The sequence below is a fragment of the Dermochelys coriacea genome, chromosome 2 (genome assembly GCF_009764565.3).
Source record: "Dermochelys coriacea isolate rDerCor1 chromosome 2, rDerCor1.pri.v4, whole genome shotgun sequence".
Taxonomy (NCBI): Eukaryota; Metazoa; Chordata; order Testudines; family Dermochelyidae; genus Dermochelys; species Dermochelys coriacea.
The window spans coordinates 186502354-186529102 of NC_050069.1; the positions used below are offsets into that span (position 1 = coordinate 186502354).

Sequence of the window (26749 nt, forward strand, 5' to 3'; positions counted from 1 at the left end):
AGTATGTCTTTTATTGGAACCAGTGGCAATAGGTTTCTTCACTACTTCCAATTGATTCATGTTGTCTGTCTTCACTTGGTCGTAATCAAAGGCTACATGTCTAATGCCCCATAAGCAACTTGTTTTTCACATGGTAAAGCTGTGAGATCTCTTGGACCCAAGTCATCTCTCTGTGCCTTAGTTTTTCTACTAAGAAAATGAAGTTCATGCACTTACCTCAATGTGGTGGTATGCATTAGTGGTGTGAGGTGGTTTAAAATACTCACATAAAAGATACTGTAGAAATGGGAAGTGGGGGTGATGTTATAAAGCTAAAAAAGTTAGTTATTGTCTAGAACAGTAGGGATTTATTCTGGGCTCTTTAAAGCTCACTCACTGACCAAAAGCAGAGATACTCAAAGCAAGGGGCCTGGCTGACCATTTTGGGCCAGGGACACACACGGCCTACTGCAACTGGTATCAGGACTAGTTTCTCCTTTGTTTTTCTTCTGTATATAGACTTGATGTCCTCCAAGGCCCCTAATGAGCCCTACCTCAGGAGAAACTGCCCCTCCTCATTAGACCCCCGAGTCCTTCTGGCCAAACAGCTGAGAGGAATGATTAAATGTGGGGAATGATAGTTTAATGTGTTTATATTGTTAGTGCTGGAGAGCCATGGATTATGCCTTTAGTACAGAGTAAGCGAAGATTAAAAGACTAATACTTGCATGACAGGCATGAGGGGAAAAGAGTCTTAATGATCATCCCCCCATCCTTATTTTCTCTACTTCATTGATCAGTTGTAGTTTTTTCTTGAATATGAAAAAAGGATTTGGTTATGATGTTGGTAACATCATGTAACTCAGTTTCTACATCTTTGGGTCAGAGAATTGCAGCAGTGGTACAAATACTAACGTTGTTTGAGGCTTTGCATAGTTAATGAATATAGTAAAAGCTGTTTCATCCGGCATGTTGGGGGAATGGGGAGTGCCAGTAAATGAAAAATGCCAGTTAACGTAAGAGGGAGATTGGGCACAGGAGAGAGTGTGGGGCTAGAGGTTGGGGTACGGGAGGGGATGTGGGACATGGGCTCTGGGAGGGAGTTTGGGTGCAGGAGGGGACTTGAGGTGGGGTGGGGGTGTGGGGTGGTGGATCCTATGGCTGGTCACCTCGGGTGGCTCCCCACAAATGGCTGCTCCTAGGTGGAGGCGTGGCAGGCAGCTCTGCGTTCTGTCTCTGCCCCGGCTCCACAGCTCCCATTGGCTGGGAACCAAAATGGGGAGTAAATGGCTGGGGGTAGTACTGCTGAAAGGATCTGGGGGTTATAATGGGTCACAAATTGAATATGAGCCAAGAATTGTATGCAGTTATGAAAAAGGCTAATATTCTGGGCTGCATTAGCCGGAGTGTATATGTAAGATATGGGAGGTAATTGGCCTGGTCTACTCAGCACTGGTGAGGCTTCAGTTGAAGTGGTGTGTCTAATTATGGGCACCACACTTTTGGAAAGATGTGGGCAAACTGAAGAATGTCCAGAGGAGAGCAACAAAAATGATGATAGGTTTAGAAACACTGACCTATGAGGAAAGGTTACAAAAATTGGGCATAGTTAGTCTTGAAAAAAGAAGACTGAGGGGCAAAGGGGCCTGATAAGACTTCAAATATGTTTAAGGGCTGTTATAAAGAGGATGATGATCACTTGTACTCCATATCCAGAGAAGCTAGGCCAAGAAATTAAGGGTTTAATTTGCAGCAAGGCAGATTTAGGTTAGATATTAGGAGAACTGTCTAACTAAAGGATAGTTAAGATTTACTATAGGCTTCCATAGGAGGTTGTAAAATCGCCATCATTGGAGGTTTTTGACAGGTGTTTGTCCAATCTGTTCTTGGAGATGGTTTAGGTTTACTTTGTAGGGTCTCAGCACAGGTCCCTTCTAGCCCTACACTTCTAGGATTCTCAAGAGGGTGGCAATATAAATCATTTTAGAAATGATGTTAGGATCGAGGGGAAGTTAAGATGATCATCAAAAAGTGATTTTTAAGGTGTATGTTATGAACCACTAGGGCAAGAAGAAAGTGCTATATGTCATTTGAAATTTGTGGTTGAAAATAGTTTTTCCTGGTGGCTCACAAGATTTTCTACTTTAAGTGATTACTGGCCAGGCACAGATACTAAAACTACCTAGGTTAGCTGATCCCATGCAGTTTAAGATTAGAAATTAACTAGTGTAAAACTCAAGTACTGCACGTGATTACATTAAAAAACTACATTATAAGAATATTAAGGTTGGAAAATCAAGCATTTCAAAGTTAGGAAATACCAGAATTAAGGTTGCCCATATGTAATTTATTTTCCCCCACAGGACTCCTGTCTCATTCAGTGAATGGGTGCATAATCAGTATTCTTTTTATCCTCCACATTCGTTGTGTTGGTCCCAGACTTTATTTACTGCACACCATGCAAAATCTGCACTGAATGTAAAATTAATTTCCTCACTGTTGTTTCCGTGGTGTTCTCATCATAGTATCTAAGTGCTTCACAAGCGTGAATGAATTTATCTACCTAACATGCCTGTTAGATTAGGTGATAGTGATATCTGCATTTTACAGCTGGGGAACTGAGGTACAGAGTAATTGCGGTCAAATTTGTCAAGCTTCTACTAAATTTGGGTGCCCAACTTAAGATACCCAGGTCCTGGTATTTTTACTTAGCATTTTATAGCTCATTATATGTCCCAAGCACAGCTCCAAAGGAATGCTGAAATAATGGTTTCAATTGTAAGTTCTGTGGGTGCTTCAGTTGTTAGTGTCCCTTCTCCCACTGTCTCCCTCACCATCACTGCAACTCACCCACAGTCGTCTTTATCCCCTTCTGCTGCTATTCCCTGCTTCTCAGCTCCTACCCCTGCCTTCTTACCTGTCTCACCCCTCAGCTCCTGTCCCCAGCTGCTCCCACATTCTCCCTCACCATGATTCCTGCTCCTACTCAGCTTTCTCACGTCTTCCTGTAAATTTCCTCCCCCTTCCGCTCTGTATTCAACACTTCCTCCTTCTCCATTCTGCCTGAATACCAGTGGGGGCATTCAGAGCACAGGATAGACAGAGCCCTTGCTCTCAGGTTCTGTGCCCAGTGCCACAGCTTCCTGCAGCAGCTGGGATTCAAGATGCTCAGTCACTTGGTGGGGGTGGCGCATGCACAGTGTGGTTGGCACGTGGGAACTGTGAGGGAACAGGGCACGTCCAGTGCAAGTGGAATCTTTAGAGAAGTTAGTTGACAACCTCTAAAGTCTCTGCAGAGCATGAGTGAAATAAGATTTTTCAGAGGCTTATATTTGAGAGGCATTTCACAGGAACAGCAAAAGGCACACCTCTGTCACAAAGGCAGCCAATCACCTGCCAAATTTTCAAGTCTGTGCTTCAAAGCATGAAAGTGCGTGAGCTTCTCAGTAAAAATGTAAGATATTTTTTTTTTAACATGGAGAAAATATGTTTGTCTACAATCTTATTCTCAGAAACAGCTGAACCATTTTAGCTGAAACCTGTATCAGCTGTAGGCAGACACCCAGCATGGAAAATCTCAGCCCAAATGGTTCAAATTTGGCAAAGTTATAAGCAACTGAAAATAGTCTTATAATGAGCAGTGTTGGGCAACCTTAATAGGTGTTGCTACCTGCATTGCCTATAGTAATTAAGATTACAAAATTGGGGAGGAAATGTGTATAAACTCAGCTGAACAAGTTCTTGCTATTTAATTTTGTTTCACTTAGGTTTAAGGGTGGTTGATTGTAGTTAAGTTTGATTTTTTTTCTTAGAGAATTAAACCAGTGTAAAAAGTGTTTACACAACACTTTAACAACATTGATTTAAAACTGCACCTTTAGCTAATCCAGTGCTAGCTTGTTCTTAAGCAAGGCTTTAGACATAGATAAAGGCTAGTCTACCAATGTAACTTTCTTGGGTGTAAATTGAACTGGCGTTTAAACCAATATAGTTAAACCAATGCAAAAGATTCTGTGGACACTCCTGTATCAGTTTGAATGACTTACTAGGTTTATCTTAAACCCATTCCTTACTGACTTATACTAAACTGAAGTAATGGCAGGTTTCAGAGTAGCAGCCGTGTTAGTCTGTATCTGCAAAAAGAAAAGGAGTACTTGTGGCACCTTAGAGACTAACAAATCTATTTGAGCATAAGCTTTTGTGAGCTACAGCTCACTTCATCGGATGCATGCAGTGGAAAATACAGTGGGGAGATTTTATAAACATGGAGAACATGAAACAATGGGTGTTACCAGACGCACTGTACGGAGAGTGATCAGGTAAGGTGAGCTATTACCAGCAGGAGAGAAAAAAACCTTTTCTAGTGATAATCAAGTGGGCCATTTCCAGCAGTTGACAAGAACATATGAGGAATAGTGGACGGAGGAGGAAATAAATATGTGGAAATAGTTTTACTTTGTGTAATGACACATCCACTCCCAGTCTTTATTCAAGCCTAATGTAATGGTGTCCAGTTTGCAAATTAATTCCAATTCAGCAGTCTCTCGTTGGAGTCTGTTTTTGAAGGTTTTTTGTTGAAGAATTGCCACTTTTAGGTCTGTAATCGAGTGACTAGAGAGATTGAAGTGTTCTCCGACTGGTTTTTGAATGTTACAATGCTTGAGATCTGATTTGTGTCCATTTATTCTTTTACTTAGTCTGTCCGATTTGGCCAATGTACATTGCAGAGGGGCATTGCTGGCACATGATGGCGTATATTCCATTGGTAGATGCGCAGGTGAACAAGCCTCTGATAGTGTGGCTGACGTGATTAGCCCGCCTATGATGGTGTCCCCTGAATAGATATGTGGACACAATTGGCAACAGGCTTTGTTGCCATCTACAACCTCAGAAACAACTCTGATATCATAATCAAAAGGACAAAGGAGGTGCTATCGTCGTCATGAATAGGTCGGAATATGAACAAGAGGCTACTAGGCAGCTCTCCAACACCACATTCTACAAACCATTACCCTCTGATCCCACTGAGGGTTACCAAAAGAAACTACACCATCTGCTCAAGAAACTCTCTGAAAAAGCACAAGAACAAATCCGCACAGACACACCCCTAGAACCTGAGACTGAAGCATATTTGTTGTTTTTGTCATGTATCCTGTGGTTAATGCCATATTCTGCCATTTTATGTTTTTAAATGCAGGGCCACAGATCATCTTTAAGTACATTTTACAACAGTATGTCGGATGTGGTGGCTACATGCTTCTCCTTCTGGTGGGGCTGGTAACATCATCTCCGTCTTTTAAGACAAGACACTTGTCTTGCAAGTGCAAGACACTTTCCATTATAAGACCCCATATTCAGTTGCTTATAACTTTGCCAAACTTTAATAATTTGGGCTGAAATTTTCTATGCCAGTTGCCTGCTTCAGGCTAATTGATTTTTTTGGCGGGGGGGGGTGGCAGCCAAAATGGTTCAGCTGCTTCCGAGAATGATGGTGGGGTAAAAATGATAGGGAAAACTTTTGTATTTTTTGAAATATTTTTCTAAAAAAACCTGGTATCTGCCTTTGGAAAGCTCCAGGGTCCCTGTGCTTTGGAACAGGAGCTTGAAATTTGGCACTGGGGTGGCCTCTGTCAGGGTTGTATGATTTGCCATCCCTGTGAAATCTACCCAGACCTGGCCAAGTTACAAGCCTTTGAAAAATTGCAGTTAGCATATGCTCAGTAGATATTTTCTAGAGCTTAAAAGTCAAAATCTCTGTAGAGTCTAGCCTCATTGAGCATGCTTCATCCCCTCACAGCTCCTAGTGTGAACCGGACAGTGCATGCAACATCCCCCTAGATAGAGTAAGTGAGCATGCTCCAGCCCAGGGCTACAGGGGTAAAGTCTAACTTCTAAGTAATGGCTGCTCCCTGCTGGATTGGGGCCAGACACCAGAATTGAGAGCAGGAAGCTTTTATCTCACAGAAGCACCCCAGTTGTTGTGATCCTACCTTGTTTGTGGAGTCAGCAGGCATCCATCACTGTGCTGTCAGTGAACCCCACTGCTGGTACCCAGGCAGTGTGGAAGAGGAAGCAGTCTGATTCAAATGCTAAAGAGACAAGAGCTCGACATAAGGCATTATAAGGAAGGGCCGGGGAGTAGATTGGAATAAGGTGCCCGGGGGTAGGGGTGAAGACTGGGACGGGAAGCTGGTGGGGGGCAGATTCTAGGTCTGGAGGCCAGGGAGGGAAATGAGGGGAGACAATGTGTGGGAGGGGAAAATTTAATTGAGAGCAGCTGAAGAGCTAGGGAAGAAACTGGGACTGGGAACCAGTATTGGGAGGGAGGGAGACTGATCTGACAAGGAGCCACGGTTCAGGGGGACTGGCAGGGAAAAGAGACAAGGAGTTGGGGGAGGCAAAGAGACAGAGATTGGATGAGGAGCCCTCAGAGGGAGACTGAGATAATGCATGTCCTTAATTACATGTTCACATGCTATTTTTTCTGTCCTGCTTTGGGGATGAATCACAGTAATGTACTGAAAGAGACTATTGTCTGTAGGATCCCTGCCTCAGTTGTTGCAGAAGTTGGAAGGTGTATAGTGAATGAGGCACAGGATTGCATGAAAAGAAGGGATAGTCTTATAGGTATGTCAGTTGAATGCCATCCTAGAGAATGTAATTCTATTCCTGCCTCTGTCACATATAACTTTTGTGATTCTGGGCAAGTCACTTAAAGCAAACTTTTCACAAGTGATCGCTAATTGCATGATGATTTTTAGTTGCCCAACTTAGGACTCTAGGGTCTGATTTGCAGACATGTTGATCATTCACAGCTGCAATTGAAGTCAATGGAAGCTGTACTTTGAATGTATTAAGATCCTAACTGTCTGAAGTTGTGCACCCAAAATTAGTAGATACTTTTGACGCTGATCTTTGTGTGCCTCAGTTTGCCATCTGTAAAATGGAGCTAATACCCAGTCATCTCACAGGTGAGTTGTGAAGATAAATTAATGTTTGAGAAGCTCTCAAATACTGTGGTGATGAGAAGTATAGCAAAAGCCTATTAAAAAATTAATAGCTCTGTTTACAGCCCAACGTTATTACTGCACGCAATTCAAAGGCATTGAGTCACATATGGAATGTCGAAGACGAAGCAAAATATTGAACAACTTCTCATTAAAAGGGCACTGTCTGTTTTGAGGACTGAAGGAGGCAGGGGTTCTATGGAAAAAATAGTATGTAATGATTAATTGGACTATATAAAAATGCATATGTACAAGAGTACTAAATTAAGGTTGCACAGGTAACCTTAATTCTGGCATTTCTCAACTTTTGAGTGTTTAACTTTGCAACTTCAATAATGTTCTTCAAAAGTTGTGTTCTTGCATGTAATTTATGTGAATATGCCAAGCCCTTTACATATATCAAGTTGATGTAGCTGATTCAGTGGTTATTTAAGAGAAGACTGAAAAGTTTTGAAAATATGAAATCTGTGTTCAGTATAAACTTTACTCCATACTTCCCAAAAGCCTGTGAAATAGGCTTGCAGTTTGTTCTAAAAGTCTACAAATTTGGTGTATTTCAGACCAATGGAGAATGTAACTCCAGAGCCTCCATTAATTGTATCTGTGTATGGTTTGGCATCTGGAAATGGGAGTTTCTCTCAAGCAGGCAAAATTTAAGCCATTTAGAACTTTATAGGCCAAAACCAACATCTTAACTTCCACTCTGGAATCAAAAGGCAGCCAGTTCAGGTCATGAGAAACTTGTGATGTATGTTAGAATCATTAGAAGACTAGGGTTGGAAGAGACCTCAGAAGGTCATCTAGTTCAACCTCCTGCTCAAAGCAGAACCAACCCCAACTAAATCATCCCAGCCAGAGCTTTGTCAAGCCAGGCCTTAAAAACCTCTAAGGCTGGAGATTCCATCACCTCCCTAGGGTAACCCATTCCAGTGCTTCATCACGCTCCTAGTGAAATAGATTTTCCTAATATCCAACCTAGACCTACCCCAATGCAACCTGAGGCCATTTCTGCTTGTTCTGTCATCTGCCACCACTGAGAAAAGCTAAGCTCCATCCTCTTTGGAACCCCCCCTTCAGGTAGTTGAAGGCTGCTATCAAATCCCCCCTCACTCTTCTCTTTTGCAGACTAAATAAGCCCAGTTCCCTCCGCCTCTCCTCATAAATCATGTGCTCCAGCCCCCTAATCATTTTCGTTGCCCTCCGCTGGACTCTGTAGTGGGGGCCCCAAAACTGGATGCAGTACTCCAGACTTGGCCTCAAAAGTGCCGAATAGAGGGGAATAATCATTTCCCTCGATCCACTGGCAATGCTCCTACTAGTGCAGCCCAATATGCCGTTAGCCTTCTTGGCAACAAGGGCACACTGTTGACTCGTATCCAGCTTCTCATCCACTGTAATCCCCAGGTCCTTTTCTGCAGAACTGCTGCTGAGCCAGTCGGTCCCCAGCCTGTAGCGGTGCATGGGATTCTTCCATCCTAAGTGCAGGACTCAGCACTTGTCCTTGTTGAACCTCAACAGATTTCTTTTGGCCCAATCCTCCAGTTTGTCTAGGTCACCCTGGACCCTATCCCTACCCTTCTGCATACCTACCTCTCTCCCCAACTTAGTGTCATCTGCGAACTTGCTGAGGGTGAAATCCATCCCATCATCCAGATCATTAATGAAAATGTTGAACAAAACTGACCCCTGGGGCACTCCATTTGATTCCAGCTGCCAGCTAGACATCGAGCCCTTCCGACTGACAGAAACTATTTAATACATTGGCTGTTGTGTTCTTCAACCAGTTTTTAAGTGTATTTCAGGTGTGTTATTTAGAGTGTATTGTAGTTCTAGTGAGATGAGGAAGGCATGAATTCCAGTAGCAAGGTCTCCATATGAAAGAAATAGGTACAATTTCCTAGTCAGACAAGATGGAAAAAAGCATTCTCGTCATTGCTTCTGTGTGGTTGTCTAATGGCAGTAATTCCTAAACTGCAAACAACTGACAAATGACAGGCACATAAATTCAGTCAGAGGATTAGATATGCTCTTTGCTATATCTTCCTGTTGCTTCATCTCAACTGCTGGTATCACAACAGACTTGGCCAGATTGAGCTTCAGATAGACAGAGCCTTCACTCACACTCCAGTCTCAGACAGACACTGGGCCAGATGTTTGACAGCACTTGTTGAGTTAGGTGAGATACAGATAGAGAGCTGGGTGTTTTCAAGGGTACTGAAAACACTGGAGCCCACACCTTATTAACCCTCTCCAAGTACATGTTGAAGAAGGGGGGCGAAATAAGATGTGGAACTACAGAACCTTTAGGGATGAAGAGCAATTGTCCAGTACCACTCTCTGGCAAAGTTCATTGGCATATTTATCTCTGCATTTGGGAATTACATTTTGGATTGAACATATTTCTGATTCCAGGAACTCTGTTTTTAGGGTGACAATTTAAGAGGGAAAAAAATAAGTTAGAAGTAGTTTCAAGGACTACAGCTACCCTAAATTCCACTACCAATTTTTGTATGTTTTTTCAGTGACATTTTCCTATTTTAAAAAAATGATTTTTTCATGGATGCGTCCATTCAAAGAGGAGATATTGAATAAAGGGGATACTGTGAAACTAATATCCAGTGATGGTATATATGCAAAGTAAAAACAAACTTTTTTCTCACTTTTATTACAGTACTCATAGGTATTGTAACAATAGTAAACTATTTTCAGTCAGAAGTGTGGTTTTAAATTGACTCTATGCATTTATTAAAAAAAAAAAATTATCCAAAAAAGTCACTCATGGATTGACATGTCCACTGATCTTTTCTCATGTATTGAGCTCCATTTCTGAAGTCTTTAGAAGCAGCTAGAGCTATGAAGACATGATGACAAAAATCATAGAACTCAATCCGGTAATCAGAGGTTCCTTTCTCTGCAGGAGCTGGGGATAGCAACTCTAGAACTCCCATTTTATTTGGACTGTATTTGCTTTTGGGAGGAACTCAAGAGACTCCTTCCCACTTCTTTTCACCTTTCTCCTTCTCCTCTGTACTGTTGTTGTCTTCCCTCTCTTTCACTTCACAGCAGGGAGCCTCTGTCTGGGAAGCTGTATAGCCAGCATCAGGTTGTTAGAGAATGGACAGTCTTAAAAGGCAGCTTTTATATTACAAAAGCACCCAAATTGTTTCAGAGTAGCTCTAAGGTGCCACAAATACCCAAATTGTTGAGATCCTACCTTGTTTGTGGAGTCCGCAAGCATCCTTCTCACAAAAGGTTCAGAAATTCCTGCATAGCACTTGGCACATTTTTGAACACTGAGTCTTTGAAAAATAGTGGGTAAACTCAGAGCCTTCCATGTTGATGGCAGAACAGGTGAAACATACTTCAAAGGAAGAGTCCTAGAGACACACAGAAGGCAAGAAATCTGGTAACTTGAAGAAGATTACTCTTCTAGTACTGTCCAGGAAGTAAGACTTGCTTTCCTCGGCCCTGTGTCAGATCCCAAGCACCTCAGGAGCCATCTCCATTCCTAAACGACAGCCTAAATTATGCTGTCAAACCATTATGGCAAAAGCAGGATTTGTTCCTGGTGTTTCAGCCTGCTCTTCAAATGCTACCAATATGTAATTTGGGTTAGAGTTAGGGACAACCAGTTGATCCATCACTACTAGGGCTAATGAATTCCTTAAAATACCAAATGCTAAAACCCCCTTAGAGCTAGTCTACACTGGCGACGCTAGAGCACTGCCATAGCAGTGCTTGAATGTGGCTTGTGCGGTCATGGCTCTCTCCCAGCGCTCTTAAAAAACCACCTCCACGAGGGGTGCAGCTACCAGCACTGGGAACTCAGGTCCAGCGCTGGGGCATTGTCTGTACTGGCACTTTACAGCACTGAAACTTTCTGTGCTCAGGGGGGTGTTTTTTCACATCCTTAAGCGAGAAAGTTGCAGCGCTGTAAATTGCCATTGTAGACACGCCCTTAAAGGCAAGGGATTCTTATTCTGAATAAACTTATTTTCCTAAATCTAAAAAAAAAAAAACTCTCCACACACTCAGGAAGTGCAGCAAGAAATTCAAGATGCATAGGATCTCCATCTCTAGTTCTTCACTTCTGAATTAAAGAAATTGTCCTTTTTCAGGCACTGAATAATCTGGAGCTAACACTTAGAACAGGCATTCCCGTTCCCCAGTAAGAATGAAAATGACCAGCCAAGTTGCCCTGGTCTTGGGTGTGAACCAACCGCTGAGCAAAATTCAAACAAATTCCTCCAATCAGGATTACTTTCCCTGAAGGAACAAGAATGATCCAAGGAAAGCAATCAAATCAGAATGGGAGCAACCAGCAAAGGGTAGGCAAATGAATAAAGTAGTGATGAAGTTTTACTCAAATATAACACTGTCCCTGACCTAACTTACAAAATTACAAAATTACATGTTGCTCTGGCAGCATCAAGCATGGAAATTATTATTTTTGGAAGGAGAATTCTTGCCAAAACAGTTTTGACTTGGTTTTCTTTTATGAGGCACCTGCAAAGTGTGTGCAAGCCTCATCAGATATTTTCTAAGTAAGGGTAATCGTGATCTAGTTTGAGAATCTAAAAGAACTATTGCTGCCCAAGGACAAGCTTCTAGGCCATCCTTAATAAAATCTCAATCACAGCATAATATGTAATGAATGCCACTAAGGATTCTATCAGGTTTTCCTCTGTGGTTGTGGTTTCTAACACTGTAACTAGGAGATGCTTGTGGCTTCAGGCATGAAAGAGAAACTACTTGTCTGGGTAATTAGTGAGCTCCACTTCCTTCTTGGGAGTCCTTCCTAGACAAAGTGGTAGGGGGGAAATTCAGGAAAAAATATTTGATATGATGTCCCCTATTACCAGTACTGAACAAGGAAGAGTACAGTCCATGAATAAGAACTGTTAAAATTTTCTGCCTGCACATTCTCAGGATTCAACAGAAAGACTAGACTCCCACTGGAGGAAGATCAGGAAATCTAGATATTATTAGAGGAAGGCTGAAGACGAAGGTTTTCAGCCTCAATAGTCTCCAACCATTTGCAATAGCCACTGTGCTCTTAGTAAGGACCCTTCTCACAGTTGGATCAGCATACCAGCTATTGTTATCCAGAAAAATTAAAGTGGAAATAAGAATCACAGTCATTAACCAGTCTCCAACTCTCTTCTTAAGCTAGTAGAAAATTGTTCATCCCATTTAAAGAAAGGTGAAACTTCTTGTTTCTTAATGCAGTTCTGCCAAGCACTTAATTGCAACTCATGCTAAATACAGTGATCTCATGCTTTTGTCAGCCAATGACATCATCGCACCAATATTGGTCAGTAGGGTAGGACCAAGGGAACCACACTGCACCAATAAAGTATGTACCTTTTCCAAAGGGCCTTTGACAGCCTGGCTGAAAAAGGGATGGGGCTATTTCAGGATCTCTACTGCTTTTGGGTTACAAGTAGCAAAATAATACATTTTGTGTGTAAACTATTGAGTCTATGCTGCTTTTCTGCTCTACATCAGATATTGTCTCTGCTGTTAAAACAATATTTGTTGCATAATTCTGAAAAAGGAATGTGGATAGAAACCTTATAGAGTTACTGTTTGAAAGTATTACTAAATAATTTTATTTTGGTAACAAACTACAGAAGCGCTCTATAAACTATGATACCATGTGACCTTTACAATTTTATTTCAAAAGAATAAGTAGATAAGCTCAGACAGCCTTTTGAGCATATGGTCAGATTGTTAGTTTTAGCTTGTTTCTTAAACTTTTTTGTTTGTTTTCACTTGTGTGTGTTATTGCTGTGTATTGAAATGATCATAATTAGTTTAGTCTTTCTACATGCAGCTTTCCCTTGACTTCAGTGGGTATTATAGAATGGCTGCAAGATCGGCCCTATATTTTGAATCTTCATAGCAGGGGAATTACTTAAAATGAAGATCTACTTTAAATAGGATTTTTAAATCCACTATTAGTTTATTGTGTGATACATGTTCAAGGAAAACCTATTTTATTTCAGTAGATAGTGGAGGCATTCTGTACAAGCATGTTGTATGGTGATGGGTGTTCTAGGGATTAAATATTAGCAGGTTGGAAATGTTCAGGGGATTTTTTGGCAGAAAATGTGGTTTCAGCAAAAATGAATGTTTTCACTGTAAAGTGTTGACTTTTGTGGGGAAATTTTTTTCTATGGTAAAATGGAAAAAATATTTTATATTCAGTTAACAAATTTAAATGTCTCAGTTCAAGGATGTTGAAATACTTTGTTTTGTTGAAAATGTCAGAAATTTGACATTCCCATATCAAAATTTTTTGTAACTTAGTATTTTGTGAAAAGTTTTGGTATTTTGATTCTGTCCAGATTAAAGATGAAAACAGATGTTAGAATATTAAAATTTCCTATATATTAGAAATCCCATGTTTATCAGTTCTATGAAATTTTTCACCTTGCCTTACCAGGTACTAAAGATTACACTGTAACTAAAGTTAAATATAAATTGAATATATTTGAACTGGAAAATCTTTGTAAATTTGAAATTAAGACAATATTAAGCATTTTTTGTTTTAAAACTTACATAGGTGCATCTAAAGAAGGAGGAGCTGGAGCCGTCGATGAGGATGATTTTATTAAGGCATTTACAGATGTTCCTTCTGTACAGGTAAGACATTGTCATTCTTACTCAATTTTATTTTCAGAAGAATTGTCTTATTTTTATGTGTTCTGATTTGCAATACTGTATGTCAACAAGCCTCTTTAATCGTTAATTTTTTTCTAAATATGCTTTGTTGTCATGAAATGATCAGCCTTAGCTGGGTATTGTTAACGTTTCCCCTTCAAATTATTGCAAGTGCCTGCACATAAATACTAAAAATGGGTGTTGGCTTCCATTATATTTTTAGGCTAGAATTAGAAGTTAGGTATAAGATTTGTTCTGCACTGAACTTTGGTATATTGGTTTGGTCTAGCATTAATATTATTTCTAACATAGGCAAAGGACAGTTTGTGCTGAGTGTATTAAAAAACCTAAAATAGGTTTGTTTGTATTTTTGTTAACAGCTTTCTTTCGTAATTTGAGTCATGGAGGATTTGATTTTTAAAATAAGTTGACAAGAGGTTTGATTCACAGTGCTAATTTCCTTTCTGTTCTTTGTGAATAGTGGATTACAATTTACCCAGATATTAACTTTAGGAATTGTTTAATACGCTCAGACAATGCCTGTGTTTACATATGTCTGTCATTACTTGCATTCAAAATGAACATGTAAACGTTCTTTGTCACGATCCCTATCATATGAATAGGTACCCTCTTTAAAAAAAAAAAAAAAAAAAAAAAAAGTGAAAATATGTAATTTTGGATACAGGAGCTAATCATAGAAATATTCGCTTTGGAAATAAGTGCAAATGTATAATTGAGTCCAGTTTTGCATCATAGTAGGATCGATTCCCTCATCATTGCATTGTTCCTCGTAAATAGTGTCAAATTAGTCCTTAAGTTTTCCATTGTGGTTATTTCCTAGCCTCTCTTGGAAACTGTTTGTTTCAATGATTAGTTACTAATTAACCTTTTTTTTTCTTTTCAGGTTCAAGCCCATTGTTATTTTATTAATCTTTTCCCAGTAGCTGCTGAGAGAAATGACCTTATTCTCATTGAAGTGTTATTTTACATGTTGAATGCCGATACATGATGTGAATGAAAGACGGACATGATTTTAGTGAAAATCTAGGGTTGTAACTTTATTAAATGCTGAACTAGACAAATGGTTTAAAAAAGCAAGGCTAATGTTTTCCAAGTTGGGTGTTTAAAATTTGAGACCTGAATCTAGCACACCCAGACAGATTTTCGAAAGTGCTCATCTCTAACAGAACTCTTTTGAAAAGTCTAGCCTCTTACCTCAGTGCCTAAATTAGGGGTGCTGAGTTCTTTCTAATATCTGACCTTTAATTAAGTGGTCTGAATTATCAGAGTGCTGAACTATGGGTATTTGGTGCTTCTTGTGGTTGAGCCATCTGTTAAGTGCAGTCTTGTTGGAAAAAAATTACCTAAACCCCCAACTTATAGTAGAACACTGAGAACTCATTGCAGGTTGTGATCACCTTAAAGGATCCTCTGTATGACTGACCCACAGTGGTGTACAGTGTTCCTTCCATATGACAACACAGCTGTTTGTTAGGTATGCTTCTGGGAACATCTGTAGGCAAAGATGCAGCTGCCCATTTTAGTGAAGGGAATAGTTTATTGCAGGTATCTCCATAACACCCTGGCCCCACCCGTAAGCAAATCTTTGCAGAATTTCAATCCTTATGCAGCAAGGGTGTTTTGTCCCGTCCCCCCCGCCCCCCATTTACATCTTGCTATTGCATGGATGATTTTGAATGCAAATACACCACTCTTTCTTACTAGCATTTATCCCCACTGTGTTGGAAAGGGCCATGCTCTGCAGCACAGGGTGTGGTCAGTCTGTATTGGTTCTATAACACTTACTATCCTAGACAGATTCTTCTAATCACTCAAGAGTATCCAAATGGTAAATGTCAGAATCTAATGGAAACCGATCACCCTCTATGGGTTGTGCAGGTCGGGATAGCGGTTCATGATGTTAGCATGGCAATTGAGATGGTCTCCTTGCCAAAAGACAAAGTGTCATGTGTATTGACCATTTCCCACAACTGCATATTGTGACTGGAATGAGGATGCCTCTCTAAATGTATTATGGTAGCAGGCAGACTAAATAAGAATATTTTCTCCTGCAAGTGCTTGTGCACATGTATATTCTACTTCAGATGTGTGTACCCCCAGTACACTAAGAGTTGGAGAGTTTTAGGGTATATCTACACTGCAGCTGGGAGTGAGCATCCTGGCTGAGGTGGAAAGACTCCGGTTAGTGGGGCTTGTTCTAGCATACTAAAGATAGCTGTGTGGATGTTCTGACACTGGCAGAGGCTCAGGCTAGCCACCCAAACATGGATCCATGAGGTAAGGTAGGCTTGGTTTGAGTTCGGGTGGCTAGCCAGAGTCTCCTCCAGTTCCATCATATTCTCAGAGCTATTTTTAGTGCATTAGAGTGAACCCTGCTAACACTAGTCTGTCTACCTCAGCTGGGCGGCTCACTTCCAGCTGCAGCATAGACATACCGTTAGCAAGCAGTACATGTTGGGACAGTAGTGTTAAACAAGCTTTGGTATACATAGATCTCAGCCTGTTTAGTACTGTTGCAAACACTCCATTAAAAATTCTTTTAACCTTTTATTAAATATACAGAAAAGAAGGAAAAATAGTTAAAGCATTTGAAATGTAAAGCATTAAATAAAGCTTTCATTTTAATAACATGCCCTGTTCCCTTTCCCATTAGCTGGAGACAGTCTTTAGAAGGAAAAACCCTGTTTGACAGTCTCTTAGATCAGGGGTGGGCAAAATACAGCCTGCAGGCCGGATCCGGCCTGTCTAACATTTCTCTCTGGCCCGCCAGGCTCTTTGGCTGCCCCCTTGTGATCTCCGCGCTGCTATAAGTCCCACGGCGCAGTGGGGCGCTCAGGCAGGCTGCCACACCACTCCCAGAAGTGGCAAGCTGCTCCTGTGGCATGTCTCTGCGCGCCCCAGGTGGGGAGCAGGGAGGGGAGGTGGCTCCGTGCTCTGTGCCAGCCCTAAGCACTCTCCTCACAAAACTGGCCAATGGGAGCTGTGGGGGCATTGCTTGCAGGCGCAGGCAGCTCATGGAGACCCGCTGCTCCCCTCCCCCGAAGAGGAACACAGAGACGTGACATGGTGCTAGCAGCCGGCCACTTTCAGGAGTGGCACGGGGCCATGGCAGGCAGGCAGGCAGCCTGCCTAAGCACCCCACTGTGCCGCTGGCTGGGAGCTGCCTGTGGTAAGCACGTCCCTTCCAGAGCCTGCACCTCGCACCCCCTCCTGCACCACAGACCCTTGTCCCAGGTCAGAACCCCCCCAATCCCCTTCCTCAACCCAGAGCCGCCTCCTGCCCCAAACTCCCTCCCAGAGCCCACACCCCTCACTCTCTCCTGCACCCCAACACTCTGTACCAGCCTGAAACTCCCTCCTGCACCCAAACTCCCTCCCAGACCCCACACTCCCTCCATTAATATAGTAGAAATGTGTGGCCCATGACGACTTCGTGGAGTGATCCCTCTGCAAAAATTATTACCCACCTATGTCTCAGCTGGTATTAAAGATGGTGGTAATAACTGTCCTTTTGGAGAAAGGAGAAGTTGAGTGAGAGAGACTGGAGCTGTTGCTGCTTTTCTAAAAGTCCAACCCTGTTTTCTAAAATGCAGAACAAGACAAATGCACACAAAACGCAAGAGAAATGAACAGCAAAGCTAGACAATGCAGCCTCTGTCTCCGGTGTAGTCTCACGGCTTGATTTCTCCACTGGACTTTACTGACCTTGGGCCAGACTGTTTTGGTTCATCCTTATCCAAAGGTTGATTCCCCTTTCAGATTTGTCCACGTCAGCCTTCATCACCCATTGGTTAATTTTTGAAATAAGCACCTTTCTCCCATACTGCCTCTCGTGCCTGGGAAATGCTTCCCATAAGAATCTGCTAAACATACTCATTATCCTTCATGAAAATACTTGCTAAAATTCTCCTTTGCTGAGAGGCCTGCAAAAATCTTGACAACAGTTAGGTGCTGAGACCACATCATGCTGACCAATATTGTCTCATTGTTTTGTTGTACTTCCCCGTTGGTCTGTCTGTATCTCATGTCTTATGCTTAAAACATAAGCTGTTTGTGGCAGGGACTGTTTTTTTCATTCTGTGTTGTACAGTGTTTAGCACAATGGCCTGGTCCATGACTAGGGCTCCTCAGTGCTACAGTAATACAAATAATAATGTTGATCACTCTATATTTCTGTTCTTTAGAAGAAATTAGCTTTGTTTTTTGTTCCATACCTCACCTAAAGAACAGTTGTAAACTCATGTATGCTTCTATGTGAATTTTGCTGATTTTTTTTTTACAGTGAAGCCGGGATGACGATATTGTTAGAGCCAGTTGGAAAACAGGAATTTCATTTCACAAAGGATTTTGAAATTTTTCGTTTCAATATGGAACAAAAACAAAGCCCTTTGAACTTTTTCATGAAGAAACTTAAGAGGGCACCCATCCCGCCCTAACATCACCTGTAGCCACCCAGGTGGTTAGGGCACTCATTTTGGATGTGAATGACCCATGTTCAAGTCCCTTCCCTTTCTGATTCGAGGCAGGGACTGGAATCTGGGGCTCGCAAATGCAGTTTCTGCCACTCCTTCGCTCCCTGAACTCGTGAGAGACAAGAGCTCCATATATGGAAGCACCTCGTGGAGCAGGCTATGAGGCTGCCTTTGTATCCAGGCCAGTAGACCTCCTGTATAGTGGCCTCAGATTGCAAGCATTGCTGCTCCGAGCATGATCTCTGGAGTAGACAGTAAGACTGTTAAGCCTAGAAATCCTCACATGAGAGCAGGCAACATGACGATAGATATAAGGACAGATATCCATCCAGATCAGCCTCTTAAGAAAAAGGATCCCTCCCCATCTCAGTCCAAGGGTGAGTACCCGTGCTCAGCTACTAGGGAGCTAGGTCTGCATAAACCTGCCATTCGGGTTTGCCTAAGAAGGCGAAGCGCGAAGGAAGAAAGATCTGACTGTCCCAGTTTTGGCTTCTTCCCACAAGCCAGAAGGCGGGTACCAACCAGACCCATCTGGGAGTTCCACCTTGGGACTCCATTCAATGGTTCCGACATACTCTGTGTGGGATCCTTTGAGTACTAGATCTGGATCTCCCAATCCACTTCTCAGGGGCTCCCCAGACGTCAGGGAGGACCAAAACCTTTACCTCATTGGAGGATATTTTCACTCTTTTGTAACCACAATATCCTCTTTTGTTGGTCCTGGCTCTCCTGGGAGAGATCCCTACGCCTGAAGAAATCACCTTGAGAGGAAGAGGATCCTCTCCTAATGTGTCCACAACTCACAAGATCCTCTCACTGGTATTGATGTCACTACCAGTAGAGCAGGAGCCTATTATTTCATCAAGAAAATCTGTCGTTCCAGATGATGCTTCCCTCCCACTCTGAGGAAAACAACCCTAGATAGAACCCATAAGAGGTATTGGATCAGTCTGCCTCCTTCAGAATACGGCTACCCAGAGAACCACTTCCCAGCAGGGAAGTCTGGCCTGCAACTCTATTCCTATTCAGTCTTCTTTCTTCCTTGGGAACCTGTTGTCGATCACGAAAAGTCTACTTTAATGCCCACAAGATCTATAGATTTCATAGGCGCGACCTAGGCTCGACTACAGTAAGAGCCTATTTCCCCATTGGGAGATTTGATGCCATTAAAGATCCGATAAAGCAGGTCACTGGAGAAATTCAGGTAGGAGTTCCTTTCCTCACACCTTCACCTGAAAAGTCTGTTAGACCTGGGGAGCCCAGATGAACAATCATACTGCAGAAGGCACGTGGACTCTTCAGGAGACTAGGGTGTATATTAATTTACTAGAATTCAGAGTGGTCCATTGGGCCAGAAACACTTTGGATGTCACTCATCCAATCCTGGCATATCCAAGTAATGCTGGATAATATGACGACTGTCTTCTACATAAACAAACAAGGGGGGAGCATGATCCCTCCCTCTGTGTGTAGAGATACACCAAATTGCAGAGACTGACTATCGGAAGCCACATAACCCTCTCAGCAGTATACCTATCATGTGCATGGCACTCACTAGCACTCAGTCTCAGTAGGTATTTTTTCACAGGCCACAAATGGGAGATTCATGATTCTGTTCTGAACAAGATCCCCAACCAGTGGGAAACAACATTTTGGAATCTTTTCATCTTGCAAAAGCACAAAGAACTACTCCTGTATTGCGCTAGAGCAACTCTGGTTGCAGCTCAAAGGACGATGCCCTGTTGCTACCCTGGACAGATCACCTCAGATACATTTTCCTCCCATCCCCCTAATATAGGAAGCCCTGTGCAAGAACTGGGCTTGGGTAATCCTCCATGTGCCCAACTGGCCAAGACAGTTGTGGTTCTTGGAACTTCTGAGGATTTCAACCCCATCCTCCCATCCACATCTGACCACTTCCAGGTCTACTGACACAACGACAATGCTACAATCAGGTCCCCAGCCTAGGACCACTATATCTCATGGCGTGGTATTTGAATAGGGATCAGATGCAGAGCATACGTGTTCAGTGGCAGTTCAATCCATTCTTAACCAGAGGAAGACCTCTACCAAGAGAAGCTCTTTGACCAAATGGAAGTACTTCTCTTCTTGGTTACAACAACACCAGCCATCTCCAGATCCTCTGGAATCCCTGTTTTTGTAGAATACCTACTTACCTGTAAGACATCAGGCCTTTCTGTCAGTTCCCTTCAGGTCCACCTGCAGCAATCAGAGCTTTTCATCCTCTAATTGAGGATTATCTGTACTCAGCCCATGATGACTAGATTCCTGAAGAGACTTATTAGAACTTTTCCAGCAATGGTGAAACCAACACTTCAGTGGGACCTCAACCTCATCTTTCTGGTTCTCACCAAATCTCACTTCGAACCATTAGCCACCTGTTCTTTGTCCCATCTCTGGATGAAAGTTGTCTTCTTAGTCACCATCACATCACCCAGGAGGATGAGCAAGCTGGGAGCACTCATGATAGATCGACCATAGACCATCTTCCATAAAGTCTGTCTTTGCCTCCAATTGAAGTTCATTCCTAAAGTCATTTCAAAATTTCACATGAATCAGACTATTCACTTATCAGAATTTTTTCCCCAAACCACATGCCTCTGATGCAGAGAGAAGGCTTCAATCCCTAGATGTCTGATGGGCTTTTATCTACAAAGAATGAAAGAAATTAGAAAAACACCTAGGCTTTTTATCACCATAGTAGAGTGATCAAGGTGTAAAGGTCTATATGTGCAGAGACTCTTTAAATGGATCTCAGGCTGCATGGAGGCGGTGAAAGTCCATTCAATTAGAGTTCAGGCAACCTCTGCAGCATCTCTGCAAGACGTACCTTTACTAGATGTATGTAGGGGGGTGACCTGGAGCTCCATACATGCCTTTACAAGACATTATGCATTAGACTAGACCGGGGTGGCCAAACTGGCTCGTGAGCTGTGTACAGCTCTTTTACAGTTAGTGTGGCTCCTCCTCTCCCCCACCCCGCCTTTTCTGCCTACCAGACTGAGGGGGTGGAGGGAGCTTGGGGTTCTGCCAGAAATGACTGGTGCCTGCTGAGAGAGGGGGGCACAATTAAAAGGTTTGTCCCCCCAATAACTTGAGTCACACACCCCCAGTTTCACCTTCCTCTTTCGCTCAGCGTCCCTTCCCTTCCGCTCCCAGATGTTAGCTCTGTGTGGAGAGGTAGCGGCAAACAGCTGGGAGCTGCACGGAGGGGCCTCTGCTTTAGCTCGTTGGGGAGAAGCAGCAGCAAAAGAAGCATCTCTCTCTGCAGCTCCCAGCTGTTTCCCGTTACCTCTATCCAAGGCAAAGCCCCCAGCTTGCCAGCTGCAGTGCAGGGAGGGGGCCTGGCAGCACATGACCCCACGTGTCCTCCTCACACATCGCCTCTGGCTGAAGCCCCGTGGGGCAGGAGGCACCTGCCAGGGCTTCAGCCCTGCGGGGCCAGAGGCGGGCCTCAGCTCTCGAACTTCTGAAGATTGTCATATTCGGCTCAGAGGGTCAGTAAATTTGGCCATCCCAGTCTAGACTTCTACTACAGATACAGCTGTGTGGACAGCAGTACTACAGTCAGTCATACCATCTGCAGCCTCGCACCCGCCTCCTATTTGGCTACTGCTTACTAATCTCCCACCTGTGGAATACACAGGGTTGTCACTCAAAGAAGAAATGGATGTTACTTACCTGTAACTGGAAGCTCTATAAGATTGTGGTCTCTATCTGAATTCCACTGCTCAGTCTTCTCTGCTGTGGCTCATGACCAGATGCTTGGTAAGAATAGAACTGGAGAGACATTGGTCTGATCTGCTGTTTACACCTTTGATTCAGAGCACAAGGAGATTAACTCCAATGTGCGCACCAACTGACACGGCTTACTAAAAATGTCTGGACTCAGACACATGAATACAAATAGGGACCACACATCTCATAGAACCTCCAGTAACATACTACCATTTTCCAGCAACAACAAAATTTGTCAAAAAATTATTGCAAGTTGCTTAAGAGGAACTTACTCAAAGCTCTGTCTCTGACCTGCTTCCCTCTGTTGCCTGGAGAAAAACCTAAACTTCAATTTAACATGTTTCATGAAGGCAGAAAGCAGCATGTTCTGGTTAGATCCTGGGGAGTAGAGAAGGGTATGTGAGTGCAGGGGATGGAGTAGAGCACCGTTTCCCAAACTTTTTTGGCCACGGAACACTTTTTAGCCGATTACGGAACACTACTTATTTTGTATTCATTTGGTTTTCAAATAAATTGCGTTATTTATGCTCAAATATATTTTATTTTATAAAACAAAGCAAAAATACAAATTTAAAATAACTTGAACTAACAATTTCTAACTGGAAAGCGCGTATAAAGTAGTACAAAAATCAAGTGCAAGAGTCAAAATTAAATTCTAGATTCTTTCATGGAACACCTATTCACATCATGCGGAACACCAGTGTTCCGCAGAACACAGTTTGGGAAATGCTGGAATAGAGAAATCGGAAGGACTTTATTAACTTGGTAGTATATGAAAGTGGGTGCTTTCATCACAAAAATTTTCTTAAGCTTCTAATTTTCCCCCTTGTGAAATCTTCCTTATATTTGAACACTGGAATTGACAACATTAATTAACAAGTTGATTTTTGTTTCGTTGATTTGTTGGTCAGGCAAACTTTTTGCCTTTTTTAAAAAAAAAAAAAAAAAAAAAAGGTAACCCAAACTGAAAACAGAGGTCGTCTTCAAAATGTATTTTTAAAAAATGTAATATATGTACTAAATGCATTTATTAAAGGAATGTACAAAAGGAACATTGGAAAAAAAAATTCTAGCTAGGTTTCAGAGTAGTATGGTATGATCTGGATGAAAGCTAGAGGCATGTAGGTAGGAATAGCGGTCAGTAGGTTTCCGATATAGGGTGGTGTTTATGTGACCATCGCTTATTAGCACCGTAGTGTCCAGGAAGTGGATCTCTTGTGTGGACTGGTCCAAGCTGAGGTTGATGGTGGGATGGAAATTGTTGAAATCATGGTGGAATTCCTCAAGAGCTTCTTTTCCATGGGTCCAGATGATGAAGATGTCATCAATGTAGCGCAAGTAGAGTAGGGGCATTAGGGGACGAGAGCTGAGGAAGCGTTGTTCTAAGTCATCCATAAAAATGTTGGCATACTGTGGGGCCATGCGGGTACCCATCGCAGTGCCGCTGATTTGAAGGTATACATTGTCACCAAATGTGAAATAGTTATGGGTGAGGACAAAGTCACAAAGTTCATCCACCAGGTTAGCTGTGACAGTATCGGGGATACTGTTCCTGACGGCTTGTAGTCCATCTTTGTGTGGAATGTTGGTGTAGAGGGCTTCTACATCCATAGTGGCTAGGATGGTGTTTTTAGGAAGATCACCAATGGACTGTAGTTTCCTCAGGAAGTCAGTGGTGTCTCGAAGATAGCTGGGAGTGCTGGTAACGAAGGGCCTGAGGAGGGAGTCTACATAGCCAGACAATCCTGCTGTCAGGGTGCCAATGCCTGAGATGATGGGGCGTCCAGGATTTCCAGGTTTATGGAGCTTGGGTAGCAGATAGAATACCCCAGCTCGGGGTTCTAGGGGTGTGTCTGTGCGGATTTGTTCTTGTGCTTTTTCAGGAAGTTTCTTGAGCAAATGCTGTAGTTTCTTTTGGTAACTCTCAGTGGGATCAGAGGGTAATGGCTTGTAGAAAGTGGTGTTGGAGAGCTGCCTAGTAGCCTCTTGTTCATACTCCGACCTATTCATGATGACGACAGCACTTCCTTTGTCAACCTTTTTGATTATGATGTCAGAGTTGTTTCTGAGGCTGTGGATGGCACTGTGTTCTGCATGGCTGAGGTTATGGGGTAAGCGATGCTGCTTTTCCACAATTTCAGCTCGTGCACGTCGGCGGAAGCAGTCTATGTAGAAATCCAGGCTGCTGTTTCGACCTTCAGGAGGAGTCCACCCAGAATCCTTCTTTTTGTATTGTTGGCAGGAAGGTCTCTGTGGGTTAATATGTTGGTCAGAGGTGTGTTGGAAATATTCCTTGAGTCTGAGACGTCGAAAATAGGATTCTAGGTCACCACAGAACTGTATCATGTTCGTGGGGGTGGAGGGGCAAAAGGAGAGGCCCCGAGATAGGACAGATTCTTCTGCTGGGCTAAGAGTATAGTTGGATAGATTAACAATATTGCTGGGTGGGTTACGGGAACCATTGTTGTGGAATCACTAATATACATATTCCTCACATAGATGTTACTGGGATTCTTAAAGTATTTTTCAAACAAATTGTTGGTTTTATTTGTGTCATAGTGCCTAGCAATTCAGTCAGGGCTCTATTGAGCAAAGTACTATATACACATAAGAAAAAGAAGTCCCTGCCCCAATATTATTTCCATAGTAGAACAATTTTATATTCATACTGGGAAATTGGATTGAAATTTAAACACAATATCATATTGACCTATTGCCTAAACATTTCACTCATGTTGAATTGTAGCTGAATCAAAAAATTAAATTACTGAAATTAGTAAATCACTGGGGTTGGTGATTTATTTGTTCTATAGACTGAGACTGAAATCTTTCCTGGGGTAAAATGTTTATTACAAAATCAGTGTTAAATGTTTGTATTGGAAGACCTTGAATGACAGTTATTTATATAAATAAAAATTTGTCCTAAAATGGAAACTGCATTACAAGCTGCCTGTGTGAAATTTTGTCCTTAATGTTTTCAAAATTATAGTTCTATTTTTTTAAAGCTAAGACAATTGTTGTCTCTTTCCTCAGGTAAACATGGAAATATTAAGTATCAGAGGATAGCCGTGTTAGTCTGTATCCACAAAAACAACAAGGAGTCCAGTGGCATCTTAAAGACTAACAGATTTATTTGAGCGTAAGCTTTCGTGGGAAAAAAGCCCATTTCTTCAGATGCATGGAGTGAAAATTACAGATGCAGATATAAATATACTGACACATGAAGAGATGAGGAGGTGTCAATTCCAGGAGAGGCAAAACTGCTTTTGTGATGAGCCAGCCACTCCCAGTCCCTGCTCAGGCCCAAATTAATGGTGTTAAATTTGCAAATGAATTTTAGTTCTTCTGTTTCTCTTTGAAGTCTGTTTTGTTCGAGTATAGCTACTTTCAAATCTGTTATAGAATGTCGAGTAAGATTGAAGTGTTCTCCCACTTGCTTTTGTATGTTACCATTCCTGATGTCTGATTTGTGTCCATTTATTCTTTTACATAGGGACTGTCATTTGCAAATTTAACACCATTAATTTGGGCTTGAATAGGAACTGGGAGTGGCTGGCCCATTACAAAAGCAGTTTTGCCTCTCCTGGAATTGACCCCTCCTCATCTATTATTGGGAGTGGACTACATCCACCCTGATTGAATTGGGCCCTGTCAGCATTGGTTCTCCACTTGTGAAGTAACTCCCTTTTCTTCATGTGTCAGTGTATTTATGTCTGCATCTGTATTTTTCACTCCATGCATCTGAAGAAGTGGGGTTTTTACCCATGAAAGCTTATGCTCAAATAAATCTGTTAGTCTTTAACGTGCCACCGGACTCCTTGTTGTTTTTATGGAAATATTAAGTCTACACTTTGTTTTTAAACAGATCTATTCCAGTCGAGAGCTTGAAGAAACATTAAACAAAATCAGGGAAATTCTCTCAGATGATAAACATGACTGGGATCAGCGAGCGAGTGCGGTATGTTTTTTATCCAAATAGATTGTCCAAACATTGTTCTAAAAAAGCTTTCAGAAAATGGTGAAGTATTTACAATTGAGATTAATTCAAGAATTTTTCATTTTAGATACACTTTTAAAGATTGAATTTGTTTCTCATATTTTTAAATGGTGTTTGTGTATTATTACAATATCAGTTTGAAAAAAATAACTAGAATATATATCGAAATATATTTATAATGATGTTTAAGTGGTAATTTTTCCAAAGGACCTCTTCTGAGTCTGTGTGTATATGTTCCTTGCAGGTAGCGACACTTGCCTGTAGGCTTTACATATTTTAAAACCTCTGTGTCTGTGCAGTCAGGATAACTGTCTTAATTTTGTTGTAGCTCAAGAAGGTTCGGTCGTTGCTTGTTGCTGGAGCTGCACAGTATGACTGCTTTTTCCAGCATCTACGGTTGTTGGATGGAGCTTTTAAATTATCAGCTAAGGATCTCAGATCCCAGGTGGTTAGAGAAGCATGCATTACTGTAGCGTAAGTACTTGCTTAGTTTTGTATGACCTCAGTTTTAAATGGCACTAGATCTAAATAAGGTATATGGCTGTGCAAATGCACCATCAGCTAAATATCTGTATTGAGTTCCTGTGTACGATACCTGTTTGGAGGGTGAAGTCAGGATCTGAAGCTGTAGAACAATGCATTTAATCTAAGGCAGCACTCTTCATTGTAACTGTGGGTATATTCCATGATGTAGAAGATATGCTATACCTTGGCTGAATAAGACATCAGCTTGAAAAGAGAGGGTTGATATAAAAGAGCAGTGGAATATTTTAGTAAATGAAATATTTTTATACTTAGTAATTTACTAAAGCTGTTCTGAAAAGGTACATGAATGTATTGTGAATTAA

General features: G+C 42.0%; 2 protein-coding genes and 1 long non-coding RNA gene across 52 annotated transcripts in view; 2 read left to right on the plus strand and 1 right to left on the minus strand.

The window, feature by feature from the left end:
* CLASP2 (cytoplasmic linker associated protein 2) overlaps window positions 1-26749 on the plus strand; it is a 274460-nt gene that overhangs the window by 101039 nt on the left and 146672 nt on the right. For all 50 annotated transcript variants that reach the window (XM_043508830.1, XM_043508832.1, XM_038392148.2 and 47 more), the window contains 3 exons: window positions 13555-13634; window positions 25770-25862; window positions 26230-26375. In XM_043508830.1, coding sequence (XP_043364765.1) covers window positions 13555-13634; window positions 25770-25862; window positions 26230-26375 — 319 coding nt within the window. The remainder of the gene's footprint in view (window positions 1-13554; window positions 13635-25769; window positions 25863-26229; window positions 26376-26749) is intronic.
* The window catches only part of FBXL2 (F-box and leucine rich repeat protein 2), a 463505-nt gene that overhangs the window by 61475 nt on the left and 375281 nt on the right, over window positions 1-26749 (minus strand). The window lies entirely within an intron of this gene.
* LOC122458913 lies at window positions 17008-22961 on the plus strand. Its single transcript, XR_006279240.1, has 2 exons — window positions 17008-21714; window positions 22104-22961. It is a non-coding gene; the product is annotated as an uncharacterized LOC122458913 (long non-coding RNA).